At 37.9% G+C, this 26,538-nt stretch overlaps 1 protein-coding gene across 1 annotated transcript in view; it reads left to right on the plus strand.

Annotated features, from left to right (window-relative positions):
- Positions 1-17,510: 17,510 nt before the first annotated feature.
- Positions 17,511-26,538, plus strand: part of LOC134215541 (cuticle protein 19-like) — a 39,043-nt gene continuing 30,015 nt past the window's right edge. Inside the window, exon 1 of the mRNA XM_062694702.1 lies at positions 17,511-17,735. Coding sequence (XP_062550686.1) covers positions 17,643-17,735 — 93 coding nt within the window. The 5' untranslated portion in view covers positions 17,511-17,642. The remainder of the gene's footprint in view (positions 17,736-26,538) is intronic.

The following is a 26,538-nucleotide window of genomic DNA, read 5'->3' on the forward strand; positions in this document are numbered from 1 at the left end:
AGCTTTATCCTGATAAAGCTTGTTATCGGAATAGACTCTCAACATAGTTTTAGCTACATTCTCAATATTTTGAAGATACCATGATTTTTTTCAGATTTTGGAACATGTGTAATTTGAATAGTTCACTATTTTTGCCTTTCTCGTATACTAAGTATACGGTAAAGGCTATATGATCGCTCCAAAAACAAACTTTTTATAGAAGGCCCGGAGACCCATAGTGTTATATACCAATCGACTCAGTTCGACGAATCGAGGTGATGTCTGTGTGTGTGTGTGTGTGTGTGTGTGTGTGTGTGTGTGTGTGTGTGTGTGTGTGTGTGTGTGTGTGTGTGTGTGTGTGTGTGTGTGTGTGTATGTGTGTGTATGTGTGTGTGTGTATGCGTAAAACTACTCAAAAAATGTCACTCATTTTTCGGGCACTTATCCTCAACCGATTTGCTCGCAACAAGTTGCATTTGACGCAGAATCCTGTCCCATTGTTTCCTATTTGAAATTGGCCAGATCGGACTATGGGATCAGAAGTAATGGCCAAAATACAAATTCATACGAAAAAATCGCGTAAAAAATGTCACTCATTTTTCGGGCACTTATCCTCAACCGATTTGCTCGCAACAAGTTGCATTCGACGCAGAATCCTGTCCCATTATTTCCTATTTGAAATTGGCCAGATCGAACTATGGGATCAGAAGTTATGGCCAAAATACAAGTTCATACGAAAAAATCGCGTAAAAAATGTCACTCATTTTCCGGGCACTTATCCTCAATCGATTTGCTCGCAACAAGTTGTTATTCGACGTAGAATCCTGTCCCGTTGTTTCCTATTGAAAATTGGCCATATCGGACTATGGGATCGAAAATTATACCATTTTTGCCTTTCTCGTATACTAAGTATACGGTAAAGGCTATATGATCGCTCCAAAAACAAACTTTTTATAGAAGGCCCGGAGACCCATAGTGTTATATACCAATCGACTCAGTTCGACGAATCGAGGTGATGTCTGCGTGTGTGTATGTGTGTGTGTGTGTGTGTGTGTATGCGCAAAACTACTCAAAAAATGTCACTCATTTTTCGGGCACTTATCCTCAACCGATTTGCCCGCAACAAGTTGCATTCGACGCAGAATCCTGTTTCCTATTTGAAATTGGCCAGATCGAACTATGGGAACGGAAGTTATGGCCAAAATACAAATTTATACGTAAAAATCGCGTAAAAAATGTCACTCATTTTTCGGGCACTTACCCTTAACCGATTTGCTCGCAACAAATTGCATTCGACGCAGAAACCTGTCCCATTGTTTCCTATTGAAAATTGGCCAGGTCGGACTATGGGCTCAAAAGTTATGGACAAAATACTTTTTTTCATATCAAAAGTGCGTAGAAATTACTAACTCGAAATAAACGAGAAAGGCACCATCACCGCTAGGTGGATTAATCTGGGTTTTTATTTTTATTCTTTCTAAAATAGGCGCATTCAGGCTTTTGATTGATTATTTGTTTACAATTTAACTTCATAAAAAATATTTTGCAATTTCTGATCATAATATTGGTTTACAGTTAGCTTTTGAGTGATAAAACGGCCTACTTTTCCATACCAATGACATGGGTGCTTTAATGAACATTATGCAACTCAAATGGGTTGCATAAAATTTATTATAGCACTCATTTGGGTGCTATAATGGAACACCAGCATTAGAACAATAGTAACATGGCCACATTTAGCTCAATTGGCTTTGGTAGGTGTTCAAACAGTGTACGTATTCTCTGTGTCACGTAATAAATAAAATAATTTGGTGCATGACATCAAATTCTCCAAAGGCAGGTTTATTTATCGCTTTATGGTCTGTCGAGCACCTAATGTGGCACGATAATATGGAATCTATTTGTTTTCTGCAGCACCGTGATTTTTTGGCAAGATTGATCATGTGAAGTAAATAAAATTGTACCATTTTGGTACAGATTTATCCCAAGTAACATTGTCCACGCTTCTTGGATTTATTTAATTCTTATTGAGGATTTATGACAGCAATCATCATAGCTAGTTGCTCAGTATTATTAGCGCTCTTATTGTTATCAATAAACCTCTCATAAATATGCTGAAAAAGCTTCAAATGTCAAATGCCTATTCAATTCATAAGCCGATACATGGTTGAGCTGAGGAGCGTAATAAATCCAATTTTCAACGCTCGAATAAAGCCACCATTTTTGGTCATAATGTGGTCAAATGAATTACCCCAATAAGTGTATTTGCATTGCAAAGAGTTTATAATGTTGTTCAATAAGAGCAACATTTTTCTCATCGAAATTAATGATAGCCATATGGGAAACGGAGAAGAGTTTCCAAATCAGTGAAATTTATCACTGAAGTTCCTTTATGGAATATATTTTCGACGTTTACCACACCATTTCGGATACCATTAACAAATTATAAATAATTTGGGCTAAGCTCCAATCGATTTAGTGGACATTTACGATACTGTGGCAATAACTATTTCCAATGTATTTCCCAGAACTACATTGTTTTGCCGGCGCATGTTTTTAATCTTAGTTTTTCACTAAACTTACACCACAAAATCCAACGCGCACCTCATTTCGATGGCAGTACATCGAAAAAAAAACCTCCTGAAGAAATATAATATTTTCATGTGTCATCCTCATCGTAATTCTAACGAACAATCCATTTTGTTATTATTTGCTTGGAAAGTTTTTTCTCTTTTTCTTTAAAGCAGCAACTGTCAATGCCGCAGCCAAATTCCCCTTTTTGCGGATACCTTAAAAAGGTTTTCTGAATACTCTTATTACAGCTTTATAGTAGTTTTCGAGAATGGGCCACTTGGTCAAATTTTACTCTTATAGCAGTCATCAAAAGGCTGTCATGTAATAGTGGGTTTTATTGATTATTCTTATAATTTGATCTTGAAAACCAAATCTAGAGTGGAATAAAACTTGAAATGTTACTTGGGATCATACTCATGCTGAAAAAATCATCTTTTGGCAACTAGTTGCACAAACTGCTATTTTCAATTCTTTGCAATGAAACTGCCATAACATCATTCCATGAACAAGTAAAAGATACAGTGATGACTCGATTTTTAGCATGTTAAAATTGTTCTGCTCATGATTTCGTCTACACCCGATTTTATAACGGTTTTGATATGGTTTCTCCACGATCCAATTTTGCCACATTTCTAAAAGTCTATAGCAGTATATATAGCAATCAAAACCATTAATTGTTTTATATTTGTTCTATTTGACCTCTCTACAGAATGTTTCTCGAAACATTTTATAATGAGCGAGAAAGGCACCATCACCGCTAGGTGGATTAATCTGGGTTTTTATACCTTAACCTTAGTAAGATGTTGGGGTCAATATGACCCAAAACGAAACTTCAAAGTAGAATAACTTTTTGCCTGATAATCCGATCGTGCTGAATTTTCTTGACTTTTAATATTTTGTGGAAATAAAGCATCTGGTACATGCAAGGTGCCCCCGGGGAACCCGTAGGAGGGGACATTTCCGTTTTAGCACCAAAATATGCCGTGCGGCGGCTCTTTCGTCATGATTTTTCACAAAATAGATGATTATGCGCTCGAAATCGATAAGTGACCACATTGGCCACTCTTGGAACCTATGAGGTGCCCTTGGGGAACCCGTAGAAAGGAACATTTCCGTTTTAACTCCAAAATATGCCGTGCGGCGGCTCTTTCATCATGATTTTCCACCAAACAGATGGTCATGCGCTCGAAATCGATAAGTGACCACATTGGCCACTCTTGGGACTTATGAGGGGCCCCCGGGGAATCCGTAAAAGGAGATATTTCCGTTTGAACACTAAAATATGCCGTGCGGCGGCTCTTTCGTCATGATTTTCAACTAAACATATGGTCATGCGCTCGAAATCGATAAGTGACCACATTGGCCACTCTTGGAACCTATGAGGGGCCCCGGAGAACCCGTAGGAGGGGACATTTCCATTTCAACACCAAAATATGCCGTGCGGCGGCTCTTTCGTCATGGTTTTCAACCAAACAGATGGTCATGCGATCGAAATCGATAGGTTACCTTATTGGCCACTTTTGAAACCTATGAGGTGCCTCCGAGGAACACGTAGAAGGGGACATTTCCATTTTTCACCAATATATGCCGTGTGGCGGCTCTTTCGGTGTGTTTTCCCACCAAACAGATGGTCATGCGCTTGGAGTCGATTAGTGACATTGTCTACTATTGGAACCTATAAGGTGCCCTGCGAACCTGTAGGAGAAGACATTTTCATGTTTATATCAAGGGGCCGTCCAGAAGCCACGTGGTCATATATGGGGGGAGAGGGTGGTTTGCAAAATGACCACGATAAGCCACATGGGGGGAGGGGGGGGGTTGCTCGCGAGCCACGTGGTCTTTTTTTATACGGAAAGTTTTTGGTGATTAACAATAGCGGTGTAAAAAATACAAATCATTAAACGCAAAGCGCATCTTAGAACCGATGCCCACGTAGCGTCTTTTCAACTCAGCGTTGAAAAGACGTAGGCTAGGTGTACCAGTTGTGGCTATAGCACCAATTGTCGCACTAGTGCTTTATATGCCAAATTACCAATCAAATCACCGCAAACCAAGTTCATATCGATAATGCATATTCATATGGCACGATAACACCTTTGATTTTCTCCACAACAAGCAAAGCATAATTGTAAAAATTGATTTTGCTTAATTTTTAACGTCCTTTGCACCAGTTGTGGCACTAGTGGTCCCTATTTGGCCAGTCCCATAAGAAAACAATGGGATTTGCCAAATAAGGAACCAAAATTAAGAATAGTGCCACAACTGGTGCATGCGTTCCTATTATGGATTAATCAATTTTGAGGATTATAACATATTTTATTGTGGTTTTCACAGCTGTTCTAAGGAGCAGGAAGTTAAACCTTCCGCTTGATATATAAAGTCCACCCACATGCCATTTACTTTTTTTTTAAAAACAGTTGTTCTTATGTATGGCGACAACTGGTACACCGACCCTAGGTGTGCATCGAAAATAACCGGTAACGCAGCGTCGGTCGCAACGTCGATGCGTATCTGCGTTATTTGACCATCTTAGCCTTAGCCCATTTCCATAAAAAAAATAAACGAAAAAACAGGTTGCGATTCAGTCTCAATTTCCACAAAAAAAAAGGAAAGGAAAAATATAAAGAAAAAATCCGCCGCGCCACCGCCGCAGATGGTTTTTGGCATCACGCCGCTGACACTTTTGCATTAGCGGACTGCAACTACAATTTTGAAAAATGTTCATGTTTTTACAATAATCCAAGAAAAACACTTCAAAAGCATTTCTTGAAGATATTCAGGAAAAATCCAGTAAAGAAATTGCCTGTAAAAACTTTGACTTTACTTCATACAATCCTGATGAAGTGCTGGCATTCGAATGATTTTGAACAATTCTCTGTAAAAGTTTTGCTTGGAAATTTTGCTACAAATTGTTAATGAAAAAAAAACAAAAGCAACTCCAGCGTAAATTCCGAAAAAAATTCCAACAATAATAAGTAGCACTTTTGAGATCAAAAACTGCAATTGTAAAATAAGAATTTTCCATAAAGAAATCAAAATGTTCCATGAAAAAAATACAAAATTTTCATGAATAAATCAATATTAGCAATAAACAATTACAAAAATGTTCACAATCAAAATACACATAATCTCTATATAATAAAAATGAGTTGAGATTTCCTTCTTGACGATTTAACTCGCGAACCGGTTGACCGATTTGCAAGATTTTCCCCTAATCGATTCGTTTTGGGATCCGCAATGTTTGTGTATATACAAAGTTAGTGAATTTAACGGGGAAATGTAAAAAGTCATTAAAATACAATTTTTGGTCAGCTGTTGAGGAAAAGAAAACAAACGCACGGAAATTGATCTAGAGTGCGGTGCTGCAAATAGTTCATTGTGACATTTGCAACACCTGGGCAATGCTGGGTTTCTTTCACATCAATAAAGAGCAATAAAAAATAAGAAAATTAGAAAGAAAAGCAACCAAATTGATAAAATTTTCCATGAACTTCAAACGCTTTTAAAGAAGGGTTAATCTATGGAAAAATGCTTAATTTTAATGCTTTTTTATATTCTTTGATAGAAAATTTCCTTTTTTTCAATACTCATTATTGATTTTTTCATGGAAAGGTTTTAATTTTTGGTTAAATAAATATTTATTTTGTTGAAAATATTTTTTTTCTAATATTGATTTATTTATGGAATGTTTGTATTTTTTCCGTGGAACATTTTGATTTCTTTATGGAAAATTCTTCTTTTATGTTTGTAATTTTTGGTTTTAAAAGTGTTAATTTATTTTTGTTTTGTGGAAAATTCTTAATTGTTTATGGAAATTTTGCATTATTTGTAGAAAATTTTATATTTTTTTATTGCTAATTCCATGATTTCTTTATTGGAAATTTCCTAATTGTTATGGAAATTTTTTAAAATTTTTTAGGCTGAGTTTTCATTTCAGTCGATATCGTATCTTAGAACATCGACTCATGGAAGGTCTTGAAAGTAATAAATGAAATCGTATTGGCTCAATGGACCTGCTTGGATGCTTAGCGATGCACGGATACATCGTTCAGGACTTGGTTGATCGGGTCGTTTCAAAACTCCGTAATATCATGTCTTAGGACATTTTGTTTCTTGACATGATTTTGATACTTTCGAGGATATGTACTTCAGAGCAGTTTGGCCTATGACACCCGAAAAAAGTACGACTTTTTAGTTCTTTCTATACTAGTTTTGGCAAGATCGAGTGGAAACCCCTAAATATGTACGTTAAATCCATGTAAAAAATCGTCCTGAGAGGGTTAAATACCAAAATATAACAATAAATTCTAGAATACCAAAAGGAACCCAAAGATATTAAAGACTGTAGATTTAAAATGAAAACTTGCATTTTAAGCCAAAACTGTATAATTCAGGCAAAGGAATATTAAGGACATTGTGTTACGGTTCTGATTAGAATCATAGAATCTTGGCATAATGAAGAGAGTTTTGATATTCTGAATAAAACTTGTATGCCCTTAGAAAAACCTTCAGTTCAGTTCAGATGCTTCGCTGAGGTTAATATATCTTAAGAATTTCCAGTACCTCCAGAGCTACGGAATATCCTAAATACTCTTCGGAATCTATAGGGATATTCAGTGGTGAACTTCATAATTATTTTAAAAAAATCACCAATAAAGAAATAAAAAATAATAATATGGGGATATTTTGGAATATTTCTAAACCATTCCAAATTTTTATAACATATTCGCGAGTCCACATTTTTTTGTTTCCTCCTGATGCATCGAAGGTGTGCGAGTTCTAGATATACTAATACCTGATACACATTACAACTTGATAACATAATCAAAATGTTCGAATTCATGAAAATTTATAATTTCCATGCTGGGTTTAGTTTGATTTTGAATCAGTTAAAATTGTCCATCTTCAAAATTGATCGGATTAACCATATGTTTTAGTTATATAAGGTTTTTAAAAAAAAAAATTACTTGAAAAAAACCACGTGGTCAAAGGGGGGGGGGAGGGGGGGTCTGCCAAATGACCACGATAAGCCACATGGGGGGAGGGGGGGGTTAAAAATCTTCAAAAATATGACCACGTGGTTTCTGGATGGCCCCCAACATGTACCGTGCCGCTTGCGGTAGCTCTATCTCCATGTTTTTCCAACAAATAGATCACATTGTCTACCCTGGCCGCAAGTCTTCCAATAGTTGGTTATGCACAGAGCATTAGTGATTATTCATAGATTTAATCATGATTAATAAATAATAGGCTACTGTGATGGTTCCATCAAACAGCTCTCCAAGGATTTTCTATTCCACATCTCGATATTCTCATTAGTCGATGGTCTCTTCAATATCGACTCATAGAGGTTTGAGGTTGAGGGGGCCCTCCTTGGCCGTGCGGTAAGACGCGCGGCTACAAAGCAAGATCATGCTGAGGGTGGCTGGGTTCGATTCCCGGTTCCGGTCTAGGCAATTTTCGGATTGGAAATTGTCTCGACTTCCCTGGGCATAAAAGTATCATCGTGTTAGCCTCATGATATACGAATGCAAAAATGGCAACCTGGCTTAGAAACCTCGCAGTTAATAACTGTGGAAGTGCTTAATGAACACTAAGCTGCGAGGCGGCTCTGTCCCAGTGTGGGGATGTAATGCCAAGAAGAAGAAGAAGAAGAAGGTTTTAGGTTTTCACCGATCGCCGTGGACAATGATATGCAAACGCTACATTTTGATATAAAAAAGAAAATCTTCCCATCTGTGAGACTCCTGCGGGTACCTTGTAGGTTGTAGATAATAAGTTTAGAATGAATGACCTATTTGATAAAAAAAAACAAGATTAATCCACCTAGCGGTGATGGTGCCTTTCTCGTTCGTTCAAAAGGGTTGAGAAATATATAAGAAAAGTCTAATAAAATAATAGGTAGATAGCTCTTATTTTTCATATTTGTTTATTTGCATTGTAAAATTTCCTGCTGAACGCAACTGAACGAAAGGCCTGATATTAGATTTCAAAAGCATAACCAACTATTTGATGGAAAATGATAGTGAAAGAGCCGCTACACGGCATATCTTGGTATAAAAATAAAAATATCTCCTTGTACAGGTTCCCCGGAGGCACCTCATAGGTTTCAAAAGTGGCCAATGTGGTCGCTAATCGATTTTAAGTGAGTGAGAGTAAACACGGAAATGTCCTCTCCTATGAGCTCCACGGGGGTACTTCATAGGTTCCAAAATGGAAAATGTGGTCACTTATTCATTTCGGTATAAAAAAGGAAATGTCACCTTCTATGGGTTCCTTGAGGGCATGTCATTGGTTCCAAGAGTGGCCAATGTGGTCACTTATCGATTTCGAGCGCATAATCATTTATTTTGGGGAAAACCATAACGAAAAAGCCACCGCACGGCATATTTTGGTGTTGAAACAGATATTTCCCTTTCTACGGGTTCCCCAAGGGCACCTCATAGGTTTCAAGAGTGACCAATGTAGTCACTTATCGATTTCAAGCGCATAATCATCTATTTTGTGGAAAATCATGACGAAAAAGCCACCGCACGGTATATTTTGGTGTTAAAACGGAAATGTCCTCTCCTACGGGTTCCTCGAGGGCACCTCATAGGCTCCGTGAGTGGCCAATGTGGTAAATTATCGATTTCGAGCGCATAATCATCTACTTGGAGAAAATCATGACGAAAGAGCCGCCACATGGCATATTTTGGAGTTAAAACGGAATTGTTCCTTTCTACGGGTTCCCCGAGGGCACCACATGGTCTCCACGAGTGGCCAATGTAGTCACTTATCGATTTCGAGCAAATAACCATCTCTTTGGTGGGAAAACACACTGAAAGAGTCGCCGCACGGCATATTTCGGTGTTAAAACGGAAATGTGCCATTCTACGGGTTCCCTGGGGCCCCTCATAGGTTCCAAGAGTGGCCAATGTGGTCAATTATCGATATCAAGAACATAATCATCTAGTTGTGAAAAATCATGACGAAAGAGCCGCCGCACGGCATATTTTGGTGCTAAAACGAAAATGTCCCTTCCTGTGGGTTCCCCGGGGGCACCTTGCATGTACCAGGAGTGGCCACTTTCGTCAGAAGCCCTCTCATGGACCATACATTACCGTTTTAGGAGAATCTATGAAGAGTTAGCGATCGAAAGGCATATATGGAGCGATTTTTGTGCTCCCCTTATATGACCGACAAGGTCTCCGTGGAAGTCGTTTCCCGGTGGCCATTGTCTCCAGAACCAGCATATCACCACATAGCCACCCAAATCAGCCACCCTTATCACCACATAGCCATAGAAACCCATCTTGCGACGTCTCAAACTTCATGATTTCGCGAAACGAGCTCAATATGGAGTCTAATTTGAGGTACCTGAGTAGTGCTGGTCAGGTTCCGTGGCATTCCGTCTAAAACCTCATGATTTCGCGAAGCGAGCTCAACAGATTCTAATTTTAGGTACCTGAGTGGTGCTGGTCAAGTTCAGTGGCATTCCAGGAACCTAGTTCCCCCGGGGAAGTGGCCACTTTTTGTTATGAGCATCTTGCAACCTCTCAAACTTCATGATTTTGCGAAACGAGCTCAATAAAGTCTAATTTGAGTTACTCTGAGTGGTTCTGGTCAGGTTCCGTGGCATTCCGGAAACCTGGTTCCCTCGGGGAAGTGGCCGATTTTCGATTTGATCCGAAACCCATCTTGCGACGTCTCACACTTCATGGTTTTGTGAACTCAGTAGAGTCCAGGAACCTAGTTCCCCCTGGCCTGGGGAAGTGGCCACTTTTTTAAGTGATCTGAAATCCATCTTGCGACGTCTCAAACTTCATGATTCCGCGAAACGAGCTCAATAGAGTCTAATTTGAGGTACCTATTGTGCTCGTTTCGCGAAATCATTAAGTTTGAGATGTCGCAAGATGGATTTCAGATCACTTCAAAAAGTGGCCACTTCCCCGGGGGAACTAGCTGACCAGAACCACTTAGGTACCTCAAATTAGACTCTATTGAGCTCGTTTCGCGAAATCATGAACAAGTCTCTTGATTTCACGAAGTAGGACACACCAAAAAATTAGTGTTAAGACTTTTAGCAAGGTCATTTGATTTGAGAAAAAAAGATACCCCACTCGACCTCGGAATTATTCCGGATCCAAGTGGTTAATGTTACTTCTCTCTTTTAAAACTAGAGACCTAACCGGTTCATTAGGAATGTGAATCGTCAAAATCGGTTAAGAATCAAAGGAGTTATGATTTTTTGAAGCCATTTTTTAGTGCCTAAAAAGTATCAAGGGAGGATAAGGGTTAATTGAGCATTGTATATAGCCACCAACGATTTGTACAATCACAAATGCTATGATATCATCAAGGAACAGGAAAGGGAGTTATCTACCAAACACTGAGAGATCATTCATGGAAATTCTTGTTAGTTTCATCCGATTCAATACGGATGGGTCATATATGAACCAAGAATGAAATCAGTTGTCAAAATTCGGACTTAAGAGATAGAGCTTTCTTCGGAGCATTCTTCAACAAAGTTGTTCAAAATTTACTGTTATATCTTAGAAAAATATTGAACATGTATGGCTATGGGTGAAACGATGGTCTAGAGACTATCCTTGAGTTGTGATCTTGATGTTCTAAAGAATTTGCATAAAGATAGGTATTCGGGCAGAAGCCATGAACAGAATAACAAAACATGATATGGATTTACTTGATATAAGAGATAAAAAAACAGACAACAATATCAAAAATTTGCACCGAAATATCATTTAAATACCAAGATATGCTATGGAAAAGAACAAACTAATGGCACATGGTATTGATCACTTATTACAAAAAGCATAACTTAGTCTTCTCATGATATTTCAGTGCAAAATATTGATATTATCGTCTGATCTTTTATCACTTATATCAGTGATCCCCAGCACGCTTTATATCAAGGGCCACACAGAAATTTTAACACCCAAAAGGCCAAGCTCTTTGAGAAAGCGATTTTTGATTTTGAAAAAATCATAACTTTTTTATTTTTTGTCCACTCTTGATGAAATTTTGACACAAGGTCCAATTTTTATTCTAGTTTTGGCTGCACACTGAGTTTTTCGGAATTTCTGGATGGTTCCGGAATTATTCCAGATTTCCTTGGGGTACCAGCAAACTGGTGTTTGGGGTATTTCGCCAGTTACTCAATTTTTCTCCATGGAACCCATATCAAACAGTATAAAACAATATTGCCACACTAATAACGAGTTTCATAGCGATTTTTCTGAAAGTTAGTCTTCCATACGGACATCCCAGGAAGCTTCCAAATGTCCCCAGGGAACCTGTAAAGGGGACAATTTCGATTTTGCTCCGAAACATGTCGTGCGACGGCTCTTTCTTCACAATTTATCATAAATATACTCGCTGTTGATATAAAAGTGGTATATGGTCAATTTGGCCACTCTTTTGACGCCCGGAATGCCCCCAGGGAACCTGTAAAGGGGACAATTTCGATTTTGCTCCGAAACATGTCGTGTGACGGCTCTTTCTTCACATTTTTTTCATAAATATACTCGCTGTTGTTATAAAAGTGGTCGATGGTCAGTTTGGCCACACTTGTGACACCCGGAATGCCCCCAGGGAACCTGTAAAGGGGACAATTTCGATTTTGCTCCGAAATATGTCGTGCGACGGCTATTTCTTCACAATTTTTCATAAATATACTCGCTGTTGATATAAAAGTGGTCTATGGTCAATTTGGCCACTCTTTTGACACCCGGAATGCCCCCAGGGAACCTGTAAATGGGACAATTTCGCTTTTGCTCCGAAACATGTCGTGTGACGACTCTTTCTTCACATTTTTTCATAAATATACTCGCTGTTGGTATAAAAGTGGTCGATGGTCAGTTTGGCCACTCTTGTGGCACCCGGAATGCCCCCAGGGAACCTGTAAAGGAGACAATTTCGATTTTGCTCCGAAACATGTCGTGTGACGGCTCTTTCTTCACAATTTTTCATGAATATACTCGCTGTTGTTATAAAAGTGGTCGATGGTCAGTTTGGCCACTCTTGTGGCACCCGGAATGCCCCCAGGGAACCTGTAAAGGGGACAATTTCGATTTTGCTCCGAAACATGTTGCGACGGAATCGCAAACAGATTCTGTTAGGAACCTTCAACGGGTTCTATTCAGAATTTCAAACGGATTGGGATCCGAATTCCAAACAAAATATGTTCCGAATCTCAAAAAGATTCTTTTCAGAATCCTAAACGGACTCTGTTCAGAACTCTGTACAAATTCCTCTCCAAATCTCAACCGAAATTATGTTCAGAATTACAAACGGATTCTCTTTAGAACTCGAATCCAAACGGATTCTGTTTGAAATTTTGAATCCCGAACAGATTCGTTTCAGAATCTCAAATAGAGTCTGTTTAGAATTCCAGACGGATTTAGTTTAGAATCTCGAACGAATTTGGCTCATAATCATGAGTGGATGCTTCTTAGAATCTCGAGCCGATGCTAATCAGGATCCCAATAGGGGTTTTCTCAGAACTTCACCCTATTTTTTTACGACAAGTTATTGTTCATTAGGCCTCGAGCATAAAAACATAAGATCGAAATTACATAATCGGTCAGCATATGATCAACTGAGCCGTAAGGTGCTATGGCGAAAAAACAATTTCTCGTGTCTGTCTGCTACTACAAAAAATGTACTATAGACCTGGGTGCTGCTGAAAGAGTCGTCTTTTTGCTTTCAAACGAGTGAAGGGGTATTTTGAAAATATTCCCATGAGCCAAAATGTTTTGCAGTTACTTAGTTGTCAAAAATTTCTCGCTCTTAAGATTTATCTTTTCATGCTGCATGAGGGCGCATAAATGCGCGATACTCGAAAATCGATTTTATTCGAACCTCCCAGCTATAGACTAAAAATCAGCTATGGCGATAAAACCTGTAGAAATAATGTCCTCACAAGTACATAATTTATTTGAAGAAGACTTACAGGAATAAAATATGTTGTCCAAATACACAATATTCTGTAATATGTAATATAGACTGAAAAACAAATGCTGTAATAATAAGTTCAAGTTCATGAAAAGTTAGTACGTATTTAAACCCCCAACTCGATTTTCCAGTTTTTTTTTAACTAATTGCTTCAAAAGGTACTTCCGTTGCATGCAGTTTATCCTCCAACGGGATTCGAAATTCGAGGCTTTCAATTATCTGCAGGGTAACATTAATTATGTTTTATTCCTGAGACTGCTGTTGAAAGCGAGGACTAAATACGATATATCGTAAACCGTAACACACTACGTCAAAGTGATTACCGTGTTAAGGGAAAAAAATATATGTATGTATGAATGCCATCATTATTTTCAATAAACTTTCACACAGTTCTGTTTTTTCTTGAATATCTGAAACATCATAATTCTGCTCCTCAGATTCCCCAGTAAGTCCTGGTTGAAAGTTTACTTTTCCTCCGACTTCAAGACAGCATCACTAGTTCTTTAAACTATTTCTATGTGTGCACATTTAGATTACTCCGAGGCTACTGCAAGCAGCGAAGGGCTAGTAGGATATCGTAAGGGACAATATACAGAATATCAGGTAGAAATGACAGAATGCTTCATTACTTATTCAAAACTCCCATCACTTGTAACTATGAAACAATCAGCCATTGGCTGTGATTTCACTCTAAACATTCTAACGAATACCGTAGTTCTACTTGCTTTCATATATGTTCACGATTTCAAGTGTGAATTATAGCGAAGCCTGTTTCTATTTGTTCCTCTTTTGACTGGTGCCGCATCAAAATCAATGACTGGCATCGTAAAAATTCTTGGAATTCTATAATCCCATTGTATTATATTATGTGGGCATCGATGAAATACAAAGTATTCGGTGATACATCATTTACAGCCTTTTGCAAATAGAAGCCGGTTGTTGACCATAGACCACTTTTATAACAACAGCGAGTATATTCATGAAAAATTGTGAAGAAAGAGCCGTCGCACGACATGTTTCGGAGCAAAATCGAAATTGTCCCCTTTACAGGTTCCCTGGGGGCATTCCGGGTGTCACAAGAGTGGCCAAACTGACCATCGACCTTTTTTATAACAACAACGAGTATATTCATGAAAAATTGTGAAGAAAGAGCCGTCGAACGACATGTTTCGGAGCAAAATCGAAATTGTCCCCTTTACAGGTTCCCTGGGGACATTTGGAAGCTTCCTGGGATATCCGTATGGAAGACTAACTTTCGGAAAAATCGCTATGAAACTCGTTATTAGCGTGGCAATATTGTTTTATACTGTTTGATATGGGTTCCATGGAGAAAAATTGAGTAACTGGCGAAATACCCCAAACACCAGTTTGCTGGTACCCCAAGGAAATCTGAAATAATTCCGGAACCATCCAGAAATTCCTAAAAACTCAGTGTGCAGCCAAAACTAGAATAAAAATTGGACCTTGTGTCAAAATTTCATCAAGATTGGACAAAAAATAAAAAAGTTATGATTTTTTCAAAATCAAAAATTGCTTTCTCAAAGAGCTTGGCCTTTTGGGTGTCAAGCTGTTGAAGCGGACCGCAGTATATTTGTACCATTTGTTTTTCAGTTCTTACTGAATATTACAGAATATTGTATATATGAACAAAATATTTTATTCCTGTGAATCTTTTTCAAATAAAATTACATATTTTATGTACTATGGGTTTCTTTCTACAGGTTTTATCGCTGTAGCTGACTTTCAGTCTATAGTCCCGTTTAGCAGTAGCGAACTTGACTCGAGAAGCCGACTCAGTGGACAATAAATATTCTAAGCTGTTTTTCAAAATGATTATTTCCCGATCAATTCTGTAATTTCGAGCTAATTTCTTTTATACTCGAGGTTTATTGTTCACTATAACTTGTCGTAGCTAATAATGAAAGGGTTCTGAGAAAAGCTCTATTGGGATTATCAGCAGCATCCGCTCGAAATTCTAAGAAGTATTCACCCAGTATTTTGTAATATATCCCTCAGAGAAGTCAAACAGAATCCGTCTGGAATTCTGAACAGATCCTCTTTGAGATAATAATCAGAATCCGTTTGAGATCCTGAAAAGAATCCGCTCGGGACTTTGAACAGAATCCGTTCGGAGTTTTAAACAGAATTTGTTTGGAATTATAAAGACAAACCGTTCGGGATTCCATACAGAATACCGGTCGAGATTCAAAGCAGAACCTTTAAAAATTCGTATGAAATTTTGAATACAGTCCGTGTTAAATTCTGAACAGAATCTGTTTGAGAATCTGAACATAATCCGTTTAGTATTCTGAACCCAATCCGTTCGGGATTCTGAATCTGAACAGAATCCGTTTGAAGGTTCTGAAGAGAATCTGTTTGCGATTCTGAAAAGAATCCGAATGTTATTCAGAACAAAATCCATTTGGGATTCTGAACAAAATCTGTTCGGGATTCTAAGCATGAAAAAAATCTTGAATTCGATAAATATTTTTCGTAGAGTAAAGTCAATGTATTTTAAACAGGTAATAATTCAGCAAAATTTCAGTTCAACTTTTCCAAAACTAACTTATTTTGAAAAATAAAAGCATTCTAACCACGGAGGAGTTTATGACAACATTATTTTTACCTGTAGCTCAATCTTCAATCCTTGTAAATTTGCGATTAAATATAAATTTCTATTGTCATAACTGGGGGCGATAGCATTGAAGTATACTTGCTATCGGCCTACATAACGATGAAACTATTCACGATATATAAATCGTGCTTCAACATCATAATGATGTGAACTTGACAAATTCCCAAGTACACCGAAATATTGGGAATAATAAAATACTTTTCCTGACATATAATGCTTATCAATGGGCCACATGTAGTGTATTCTCAGTAATCCTTCACGGGCCGCAGGAAATGGCTTAGAGAGCCGCATGCGGCCCGCGGGCCGCGCTTTGGGGATCACTGGTCTAGATCATCCTAGAAAATATTTTTCTAGTTGCATATATAATGGTTTGTATCATTTTTAGAACCGCCATTGGGGGTGACAATGGGTCTGGGGGTGAGAATGGGTCATCGCTCTCACCGGCAGTCTGGAGGTCATAGAGCAAAATCGTTCAAAAAGGTCTCTTATATTTTAGTCTTCTTGCCCTCAGATACATTAAATCTATTCTTCAAGCATTCTAAGTAGTTGAAACAGTGACCCATTCTCACCCCCATTTGACCCCCGACGACGGAACTGGTATAACCAAAAATTATATTTAAAGAGATGTAGGGAAAATCCGGATTGAATCGGTTTAACAGGATCTTCTTTTCAGGCTGACGTTCTTGAGGAATCAGACCAGGATTTGTTTTCTTACAATAACCATCAATATCGGAGCGAATACCGGATCTTTGTATATCAACCTCCTCATATGAAGCGGAATCTACTGATAGTTGCAGGATATCAACTAACAAGTAGTAAGTAAGGTCCGTTCGTTGCATACTGATGTCGCTGTCCAGCAGAACCAAAACCAACTGTGACACCTTCTATGATGTCGCAGTGGGGTTATCATGAAAACATTATGGTATTTAGCTAACAGTGGTAGTCACTCATAGGTAATCTAATATAAATTGTATGGGCATTTCGGTACCGAAGTCTCATGAAATTCTGTTAAGCCCCAAACGGAATATAACGGAACGGAAACGGCAGAGTTTGACAGTTAGCCCATATGTTTACTAAAATTCTTGCAGTTACCCTCGTCGTTTCGTCCCATTGCGATCGGGGCTTTACTCTTCTATTCGTAGAATACACAAAAAGCATTATCAAGTCAAGAACAAGAAATGAAACATATTTATTGAACATTTGCTTCGATAACCGCCACTGCGCTCCACCACCCGCGAGGGTGAAGCATGCCTCCAAAAGGTAGCCGCGCCGCGTAAAACAGTGGGAAAAAAATCTGCATCCACTGCACGCCACGCCGTGAGAGAGGAGATGTGAAGCTATATAAAACCAAATTTGCCATCCGTCAACGGTACAGTATCCGATTGAATAAGCGCCAACGCGGTTGTTAGTTTAGTACACAACTTTACGAGAACTTAAGAATACTTTCGCTTTCGCGATTTGTGATCTACTTATTTGTGTTCTATCCGTGCCAGAAAAAATGGTTTCCCGAGTTGCTGCTACCCTGCTGCTTGCGCTGACTATGTTTGGATCCAGCGCGCTTGCCCGACCCGGATATGCTGTGGATTATTATGTGAGGGTTCCAGAAGGTGTTTTCATTTTGTGTCGTTAGTTTGCTAGTTTATGTCACTAAGCCGGAAGGACTGTACGGTGGTTAGTTAGATATGATTAACGTACAAGAATTTGTGATGTGAAACAAGGTGTCCTGGGAAGAAGGTGTGCAAAAGTATTGCAATTCATACAGGATACTAAATTACAAGTTTATGTGAGAAAGAGAAAAGTGAATTTATGAAAAGCATGATAATTGTCAAATCGACGTGAGATGGTCAATCATATGTTGGGGAATCCAGATCTAGATTGTTTCGGGGACATGCATGGCGAGGAGATTTTAATCGGTTATACAATGTTAGTCTTTCGTATGAAAGCATTGAAGTGCCAATCCACACATGGCGACTTGAATGTTTGGTCCAGCCCAGATTGTTCCCTAATGGGAAACATTGATTCTCTGGGCATAGTGAAACGATTGTCTTCCCACATAACATTCACAATATTCCAAGGGCAGGCATTGCACGAAGGGCCACGGCGGGAAATTAGGAGGAAAAAATATTTTCACCTTGAAGATGATATTTTATGAACAAAGTGTCTTCAGCAAATTCAAAGCTTATTAGTTAAGCTTTATTTTGAAGTTTGTTGCAATAGGGTGGTCCCACTATATTTTGAGATAAAATTTTAAACTTCTATATTTTTAATTTTAGCATTAAACGATGTTCCTGAAAGTTGTTCCTTATTTAATGTTGAGGCATTTTGCTGAAGAAACCACTGTAAGTCGTTAGTATCATTAGTTATGACAATTTCAAAAAATAATGCTAGGGTGACCATGAAAAATCAATATTTTGTTTCTAACTTTTTAGGCTTATGTTTTATGGAAGTGACGTCTTTAACAAAATTTTAGAACATAAAAAATGCACGTTTTGGAATGGGGGAAAAAGTGGGATTCATTTCTTCATGTGTTAGACAGAGAAAGAGCTAAGGATCCCTCTGCATATTTTGAAACAGGAGAATTTGAGGGTTTTTTTTTATCATTTTGAAAAATGGCTTTTTGTACGAGGAAATCAAAATGAGCAGTTCTAGAAGTGTTGTAAAACCGAAAAGTCCGCCCAATTCGTCAAAAACAAAATGTTAATAGCAATCAGGAGGCGTACACTTTACTAACTCAGTAATAGCTGCCCCCGTCGATACTTTTGCAACAGCATCGCGTAACACTGTCCATGACGTACAACAATGTTTTTTTCAGCAGAGTGCCACAAAATTAATTAAGAAGCAACTTTCTAGAACATCGTGCAATCCTAAAATTGGAAATACAGAAGTTAAAATTTTTATCTCAAAATGTAGTGGGACCATCCTTATGCAACAAACTTTGAAGTTGCTACTCCGTGATTTACTAGAACTTTGGCTATCTTTCTCTATCTTTCTCAACGAAACTTGTTTCGTAAATTCATTGCATTTTACTAAGTCAATTATGGCGCCAGCACGTCCTTACGGCTATCAAGGAAAGGGAGGATTACCGTTTTGCATCGAAATCCGGGCACCTAAGAACCGATGTGGTGTACGATGATCGTCTCAAAGCTATTGTTACGCATGTTTTCAAGGATTGATACTGTGTCACTTGTTAATATTATTAAGTTTGGCTGTAATGTACTTAAAATGTTAATATAATGTATTAAAATTGAGTTATTGCTGAGGTATGGTATGCTTCGTAATCCGGACACTTGTAATGCGATGCTTCGAAATCCGGACATATGGGTTAAAATTAGCTGCTGTTGATAAGTCTACAAAACCAGTAAATGAAAAACAAAAATGGAAGCTTTTTGGCTTTTATTATACCTTGAGGATGGGACATGAGTGAGGATGGGACATGAGTGTTGTATGCATATGAGCATGTACAACTCCCAAATAACATTTTAAGTTTTATAACGCTCTTGAAAACCATAATTTTCTCTACAAGAGCGTTATAAAACCAGCATAAAACCAAAATGCTACTAGGACTGGGTTATGAGTTTCAGCGAAATCGGAGGTAATGACGTGGTCGTTTGCATGCTTATCCATTAGTTCTGTGATTATAAATAAATTAGCTTAGTGAGCTTGATTAAGATAATGTGAATATTTTTTTCGGGATACTCTTCAACACGTGACGTAATGCCAGAAACAAACGACGATGCTGGTCGAATAACAGATGTGTCAGGTTCATGTACTATCGCAGGGAGGACCTGTCGCTCAGTAGTATGGCCAATCGACTGAGTGTCTGTTACATAGCAAATATTTTGACTAAAATTGATAATACATGTTCAAAGTAAATTAAATAACTTGAAAAGTTTTCGGTATGATATTATAGCTAGGGAATCTAATATTAAATATTCCGGAGGACCTTCAACTTCATCTTTCAGGTTTCTCCAGAATAGAAATAGACTTGTGTTCTCTTCACTAGCCAAAATAGCTTGCTACGATTTTGTCTGAAAGCTGCAAGTTGATGTGCAGGCAATCTTTGATTAACAGCATCCAATAACAATGAAGCATTTCTGTTCTCATGGTTATGCGCTATGGATAATGTCTGGACTGGTAGTTCATTTATGATGTCATATGTTTGATTTTCAGGTATATCCATAATTAGTTGATTGAGTTGATCCAGATTGACTATTTGTGTGGTCTGATTGACTGAAGTTAGATTCGGGGAAGCACGGTGTTGTGGTTTTGGCAATGATTCGTAGCCGATAGCCTCGGGATAAAAATGAACCAAATCGCCTTTACGAAAACCATTGATAATAGCAGTTTCTTTTTTAAGCATCTGATCCAACGCTTTTTCCAAAAGTGGTGCGAAGTCTGCTCGACTTATCATTGCACCAAGGTTCTCAAATCTCCATTTCGTCAGTACTTCTTCCCAGGCCATCTTCATGGGGGAGAAGAAACTTACTTCCAGATGCTGAATGAAATGCGTTGAGTTCTGAAGTAGTGAAACTAGTATTATACCATGATTTTTGCAGAATTCAACAGTATCAAATGAAGCGTGAGAAGTCTGACCATCCACAAACAGCAATATCGGAAAGGGTGGAACACTTTCGAAATATAATCGAAAAATGAAAATGAAGTTCATCCATCCAGAATCGGTCTTCCCAACTCCCCAACCACGTGGTACACTTTGTACTACATCGGATGGTAAATAGTATTAACGGCAGCGCAAGATTCCCATCTGCAGATGCTGCCATAAGTACGGTATAGTTTTCACGTTCACTATTTGCAGATATAGATTGAATATTTTTTAAACGTTTGTCATAGCATACACAGAAAAAAATAATGAAAACTAATCAGCGCGTAAAAAATCCAGACGCGGAAAATTACACTATTCTGAGCATACATGAATCTTTTCCATTAATTTCGTCCTGAATGTATGCAATTTGTATAGCATTATGCCACTTAATCGAATAAATAGTGACATAATGCAATGCAAATTGCATACATTCAAGCGAAAATATGATTTAAAATTACGCTCTTTTTGGCATTCCCTTTATGTGCATTACTTTCGTGTAAATTTCAACAACTTTTTCTATCTGTGTAGCATAGCATAGTTACGGTGTACTTCGTTGATTGGACACTAGTGATACTCATGTTTTTCTTTTGAAATCCTTATGCAGATTGCTATCAGAAATCAAGGTGGGTGTGGTCTTTGATTTCAATCTAGAATAAAAATCACAAAAGCATGAGGATTACTACTCCTGGCCACGCCCATCTTCACCGTAACTTGGGAGTGGAAGGAAATGTTGGTGTAGTACTTACTTAACGAGAGGCCCCCGACTCAGAGACACTCTCATAAGTACCAAGGAGTTGGATATTGAGGAAGGTATTCGTTGGGTCAGGATTTGCCTGTAGCTGACAATGTGACCGTGGTAGATCTTACACCGTAACACACCATGCAAAGGTGTCTACCCAGCGTTACGGGGGAGTTGAATATTTTTTAAACGTTTCGGAGCCAAAACTCGCTGTTTCTTAGGTAACAACACAAGTTTTTGAAAGATTATTTGCCGTTCATCTAGACAGCTCTAGATGGCGCTTCGTGAAACAAGCAAACCATCCTTAAGAATTGTTAAGTTAGTACTGTATATCATTTACTTATTATAGATACACAAACCTCGAGATGGTATCCCATTTTTGAAAACAGCTTCTTTTCCAACGCTCTTATCGACTTCTGCCATATGAACGATTGCCCTTCCTTCATCGACGGGATGACCGGCTTGGGCTTTATCATTTATAAAGTTCACAAATCGGGTTTCATCTTCTTCCAACAAGGCCTTTGGAGCTCCAAGAAGTTGATGTTTATATCAAAGAAGAAGTTGAAGAAGGACTTGATAACACTTTAACGAAGTAAATAATGGAGTTTGTAATTATATGTGATTGTAAACACTAGTGCTATAGTTGGGAGAAATACTTAGGCTGATTGACATGCACATAAATAATTAATTTAATCTCGCTTTTAACAAAGCCTACTGTGATATGAACACATGTTAAAAGATGAACAATACTATAAAATTAATTATATATAATATACAATTAATTAAAACATATGTAAAGCATTAAAATAATGGAAAACCTGGAAAGGTGTCCGGATTTCGAAGTGTCCGGGATTTCGAAGCAAAACGGTATTAGCTCAACTGTCGTTGTTACTAGAGACCGAGTATACCTCTGCATATCCACATTCGTCACATGATAGGATATTATGTTAGTATGAAGGGATCTATTATCTGGATTCACTTTGGTAGGTGATGCGATCTATTTGATGGGAATATATGAATGGGAATTAGAATGTATTGAAGGATTAAAGAAATTCTAATGGGTTAGAAAGTAATAAAGTGAATTCTAATAGGAAAAAAAAATCGATTTGTGAAGAGAATGAGCTATTCAGGGATCGAACTCTTTATTTCCTGCATATGAGGCAGAACCAGTGATGCTAGGCCACCAAACACCTTCTATCATGCTTTTTCTATCATATCAGTGTCGAAGAAAATGCTGATTAATTATGTTTCAATGTCCTATAAATTGGTTTTAAAGAAAGTTTGATTTTATGATGTCCATATTTGCTACATAAAGCAAATCGGCCACCCCACGGGGCTATACGAGCAAGAAACATAAATTATATTAAAAACCGTGTTGGTAAAAACTGTTCTCAAATCTCATCCACGATTCAAATCAAGCGCCAGGCAAACCCCACGACTCATGGCCCAGATAATCGTCCATGGTTCGATTCGCAATTTGCATCAAGGCGTGATTTCTGCGTGTTATTTTCGTTAAATTCAACGGAATAACTTTCTTTACCTAAATCAATGGATAATAAACCGACATAAGCGACATAACACTCGCTTCGATTGGGTTTTCACATTTTTTGGAATGAAATCATTTTCCGGAAAATGAGTGTAACGAAGCGATTCCGCGTGAAAAACTCATGCGCGATACTCTTCCTGCAGATTAGCAAACGAGTCAGCTCGCGCATGAGGCTTCGGTGAGTTTGATTCTACCAACACTGGCTGCAATCATTCAAAACCTTCATATCATGTGAAAAATATCATTTTTATTGTTGATCTCTAGGCTGCCTTAGACTGATTTTCACTATCATAGCCGTATTTGTTGTTTTAAATAAACTCAGATTTAAACAAAAACCATTCTAATAATGTTATAAACACTTGGGAGTGCGTTTAGTGGCGAAGCATTTCTCAATCTTCAAGGAGATCTTGCCTGAGCACGGTTGGCAATACCGCCCTAAGCTGATACATACCCAATGTTTTGAATCTTATCAATCATAATTAATGTTAACCAATTCTAATAAATATTTCAGTGTATTTTTTACTCATTAAAATTTGTTTTTAGAGCTATTGTAAATCAAACTCTCGTTATTATTATAATGTGGATATGCAAATACGGCAATAGCAGCAACCGCGAGCGGTTAATCATGCTTATGCTTATGATCTAATACCCTTATTGTGAATTATTGTGAATCATCTCTCGTTATGTTAATATAATGCTCACAAATGATATAATAAACGTTTTCATTATCTTACTCCACCTTCTTCTATAACGCAAACTACTTTCGAAGCGCTTATTATTGAACAATTCATTCAGCAAACAGACACACTTTTTTGCACATTTGACTATATTTTTAACATTGGAGTAACAGACACGACGAACTTCGTTTAACCAAAAATTGATCTATCTTTAGATTAGTTCTCAAGATATGCAGAAATTTTGGTTTCATTTGTATAGAAGCCCCCCTTTTACAGAAGGGGGAGGGATTTCTAACCACAACAGGAACATATTTTCTCTTCTAAAACCTCTACATGTCAGATGTGGTTCCATTTGCATGATTAATTCTCGAGTTATGAAAATATTTGTGTTTCATTTGTATGGAAGTTCCTCTTTACAAAGGGGGAGGGGTCTCGACCCATCTTAGGAACTTTTCCCGGCCCCAATAAACTCTACATATAAACTTTCACGCCGATCGGTTCAGTAGTTTCCGAGTCTAAAAGGGTCAAACAGACAGAAATTCATTTTTATGTCTATAGATTGTTATTACTCAATCGCGGCATTCAGTCAACACTACTTGAAAAAAAAAACTGGTGGTGAATATTCCTAACAGCTTACTCTACAGTGATAAAATTAAATCTTCTTATATATATCTATATAATAAAAATGAGTTGAGATTTCCTTCCTGACGATTTAACTCGCGAACGGGTTGACCGATTTGCAAATTTTTTTCCCTAATCGATTCGTTTTGGGATCCGCAAGGTTTGTATATACAAAAAGCTGGTGAATTTGACGAGGAAATGTAAAAAAATCATTAGAATACAATTTTGGGTCAGCTTTTAAGAACAACAAAACAAATGCACGGAAATTGATCTAGAGTGCGGTGCTGCAAATAGTCCATTGTGACATTTGCAACACCCGGGCAAAGCTGGGTTTCTTTCGCTAGTTATATAATAAAAATGAGTTAAGATTTCCTTCCTGACGATTTAACTCGCGAACGGGTTGATCGATTTGCAAGATTTTTTCTCTAATCGATTCGTTTTGGGACCCGCAAGGTTTGTATATACAAAAGGTTGAAGAATTTAACGGGAAATGCAAACAATCATTAGAACACTAATTTAGGTCAGCTGTTGAGGAAAACAAAACAAACGCACGATAATGGATCTAGAGTGCGGTGCTGCAAATAGTTCATTGTGACATTTGCAACGCCTGGGCAAAGCTGGGTTTCTTTACTTTAATAAAACTAACACTATAATAAAGCTTCAAAAACAGCAAATTCGAAATTCATTTCATATTTCCAATGGTCTTACAAAAACTCTTTGAGGACAAGTATCCCGAGATCCAAAACAAAATTTACACTACTCAATACGGAAGAAAATCACAACAGTCACATTTATTATTCCAGCTTTAAAGGCTCCCCTAGACCTAAACGATTTCATCGCAGCGACGGCGACAACTAGTCGTTGCGTTTCTATCGTTGGGTCGCTGCAGGCAATGCTCTATTTACGCTGCCGTACCAACGACGACAGAATCGCTGTCGCCAAGCGATAGAATCGCGTCGCGTGTGTTTGGGGGAACCTTCTAACGATAGAATCGCGGTGACTAGTTGCCGCCGTTGCGGCGATAAAATCACTGAGGTCTGGGGGAGCCTTTACAGAAGCCTTGTCGCAGTATGCGTGGAATAATAAAAATGACAGTTGTGCGTTGCTCCCGTTTTGAATGGTGTGCCCATAAGATGTTGGGGTCCGAACAAATTAATTTTATGGTTTAACATAACAACATAACAAATGATTTTATGGTTCCATGTACTAAGGTTACGGTCCCCAAAAATTTATGAATGCACTTTTATTTTATATCGAATTGAATTCAAACTTCATCATCCTATAAAAATCAATTTATGGAATATCACGCTAAGCCAGGGCTCAGCTGATCGGTATTTATTTTTACTGTTCTAGTTCGATGAATTACGATCTAACTGAGATATCTGTAAACCTTCTGTCAAAATTGATATTTTTCAATGATAACTCAATTAATAGAAAAAATAGTATTGTAGACTGCAAAGAAATTACTGACTTACTCGATAACATACGGACAAGCCTCCCGGAATCCAAATCCAAATCTACTCGCGTTTTCAAGGGCACCCCATACTAACATGAAAAACCCACAATTCTCATTTTTAGTATTCCAGTTTTGCGGCGTCGCAGCATGCGTGAAATAATATGAATGACAGTTGTTCATTGCTTCCATAATGAGTGGTGTGCCCTTAAGGTGAAGCGTTGTGACACTCAAATTTATATGTGATTGTGTCATAAAAATCATCAATCATGGATTTGTAGTGGTGGAAACTTCCAATACCAATTCAGTAAGCAAACACGTGGGATTCATTTTTTGTTGACATCCGACAACAGTAAACATTGCACGTATTCGGAAGAATTCAGTCCAATTTAGACGCAGTATTAATCAATACAATCTAAGGATGAGATTAACTGATGGAATTTGTCAGAAAAGCATCAGTTTTTCTTTGGTTTAGATGAATATTTATGAATTTTGTTTTCACGATGCTGGCTGTTTATGTTTACATCTTAAACCGTTGTTGCCAGCTGCTCAAACACACCAATAACACGATCATTTTTTGGTCCGATTTTTCCGTTTTTACAATGCACTTCAAAACAGATTCAATAAGATATTATTACTGCATCAATACATAATGCGTTAGGAAAGATTGATTAATTTTATAGATATTTTACATGCTTCCGCTATGATTCCACAATAGTTCATATCGACATCACTGTCTGTTGCTGATCAATGATTGC

This window comes from Armigeres subalbatus, chromosome 2 (assembly GCF_024139115.2).
Source record: "Armigeres subalbatus isolate Guangzhou_Male chromosome 2, GZ_Asu_2, whole genome shotgun sequence".
NCBI lineage: Eukaryota > Metazoa > Arthropoda > Insecta > Diptera > Culicidae > Armigeres > Armigeres subalbatus.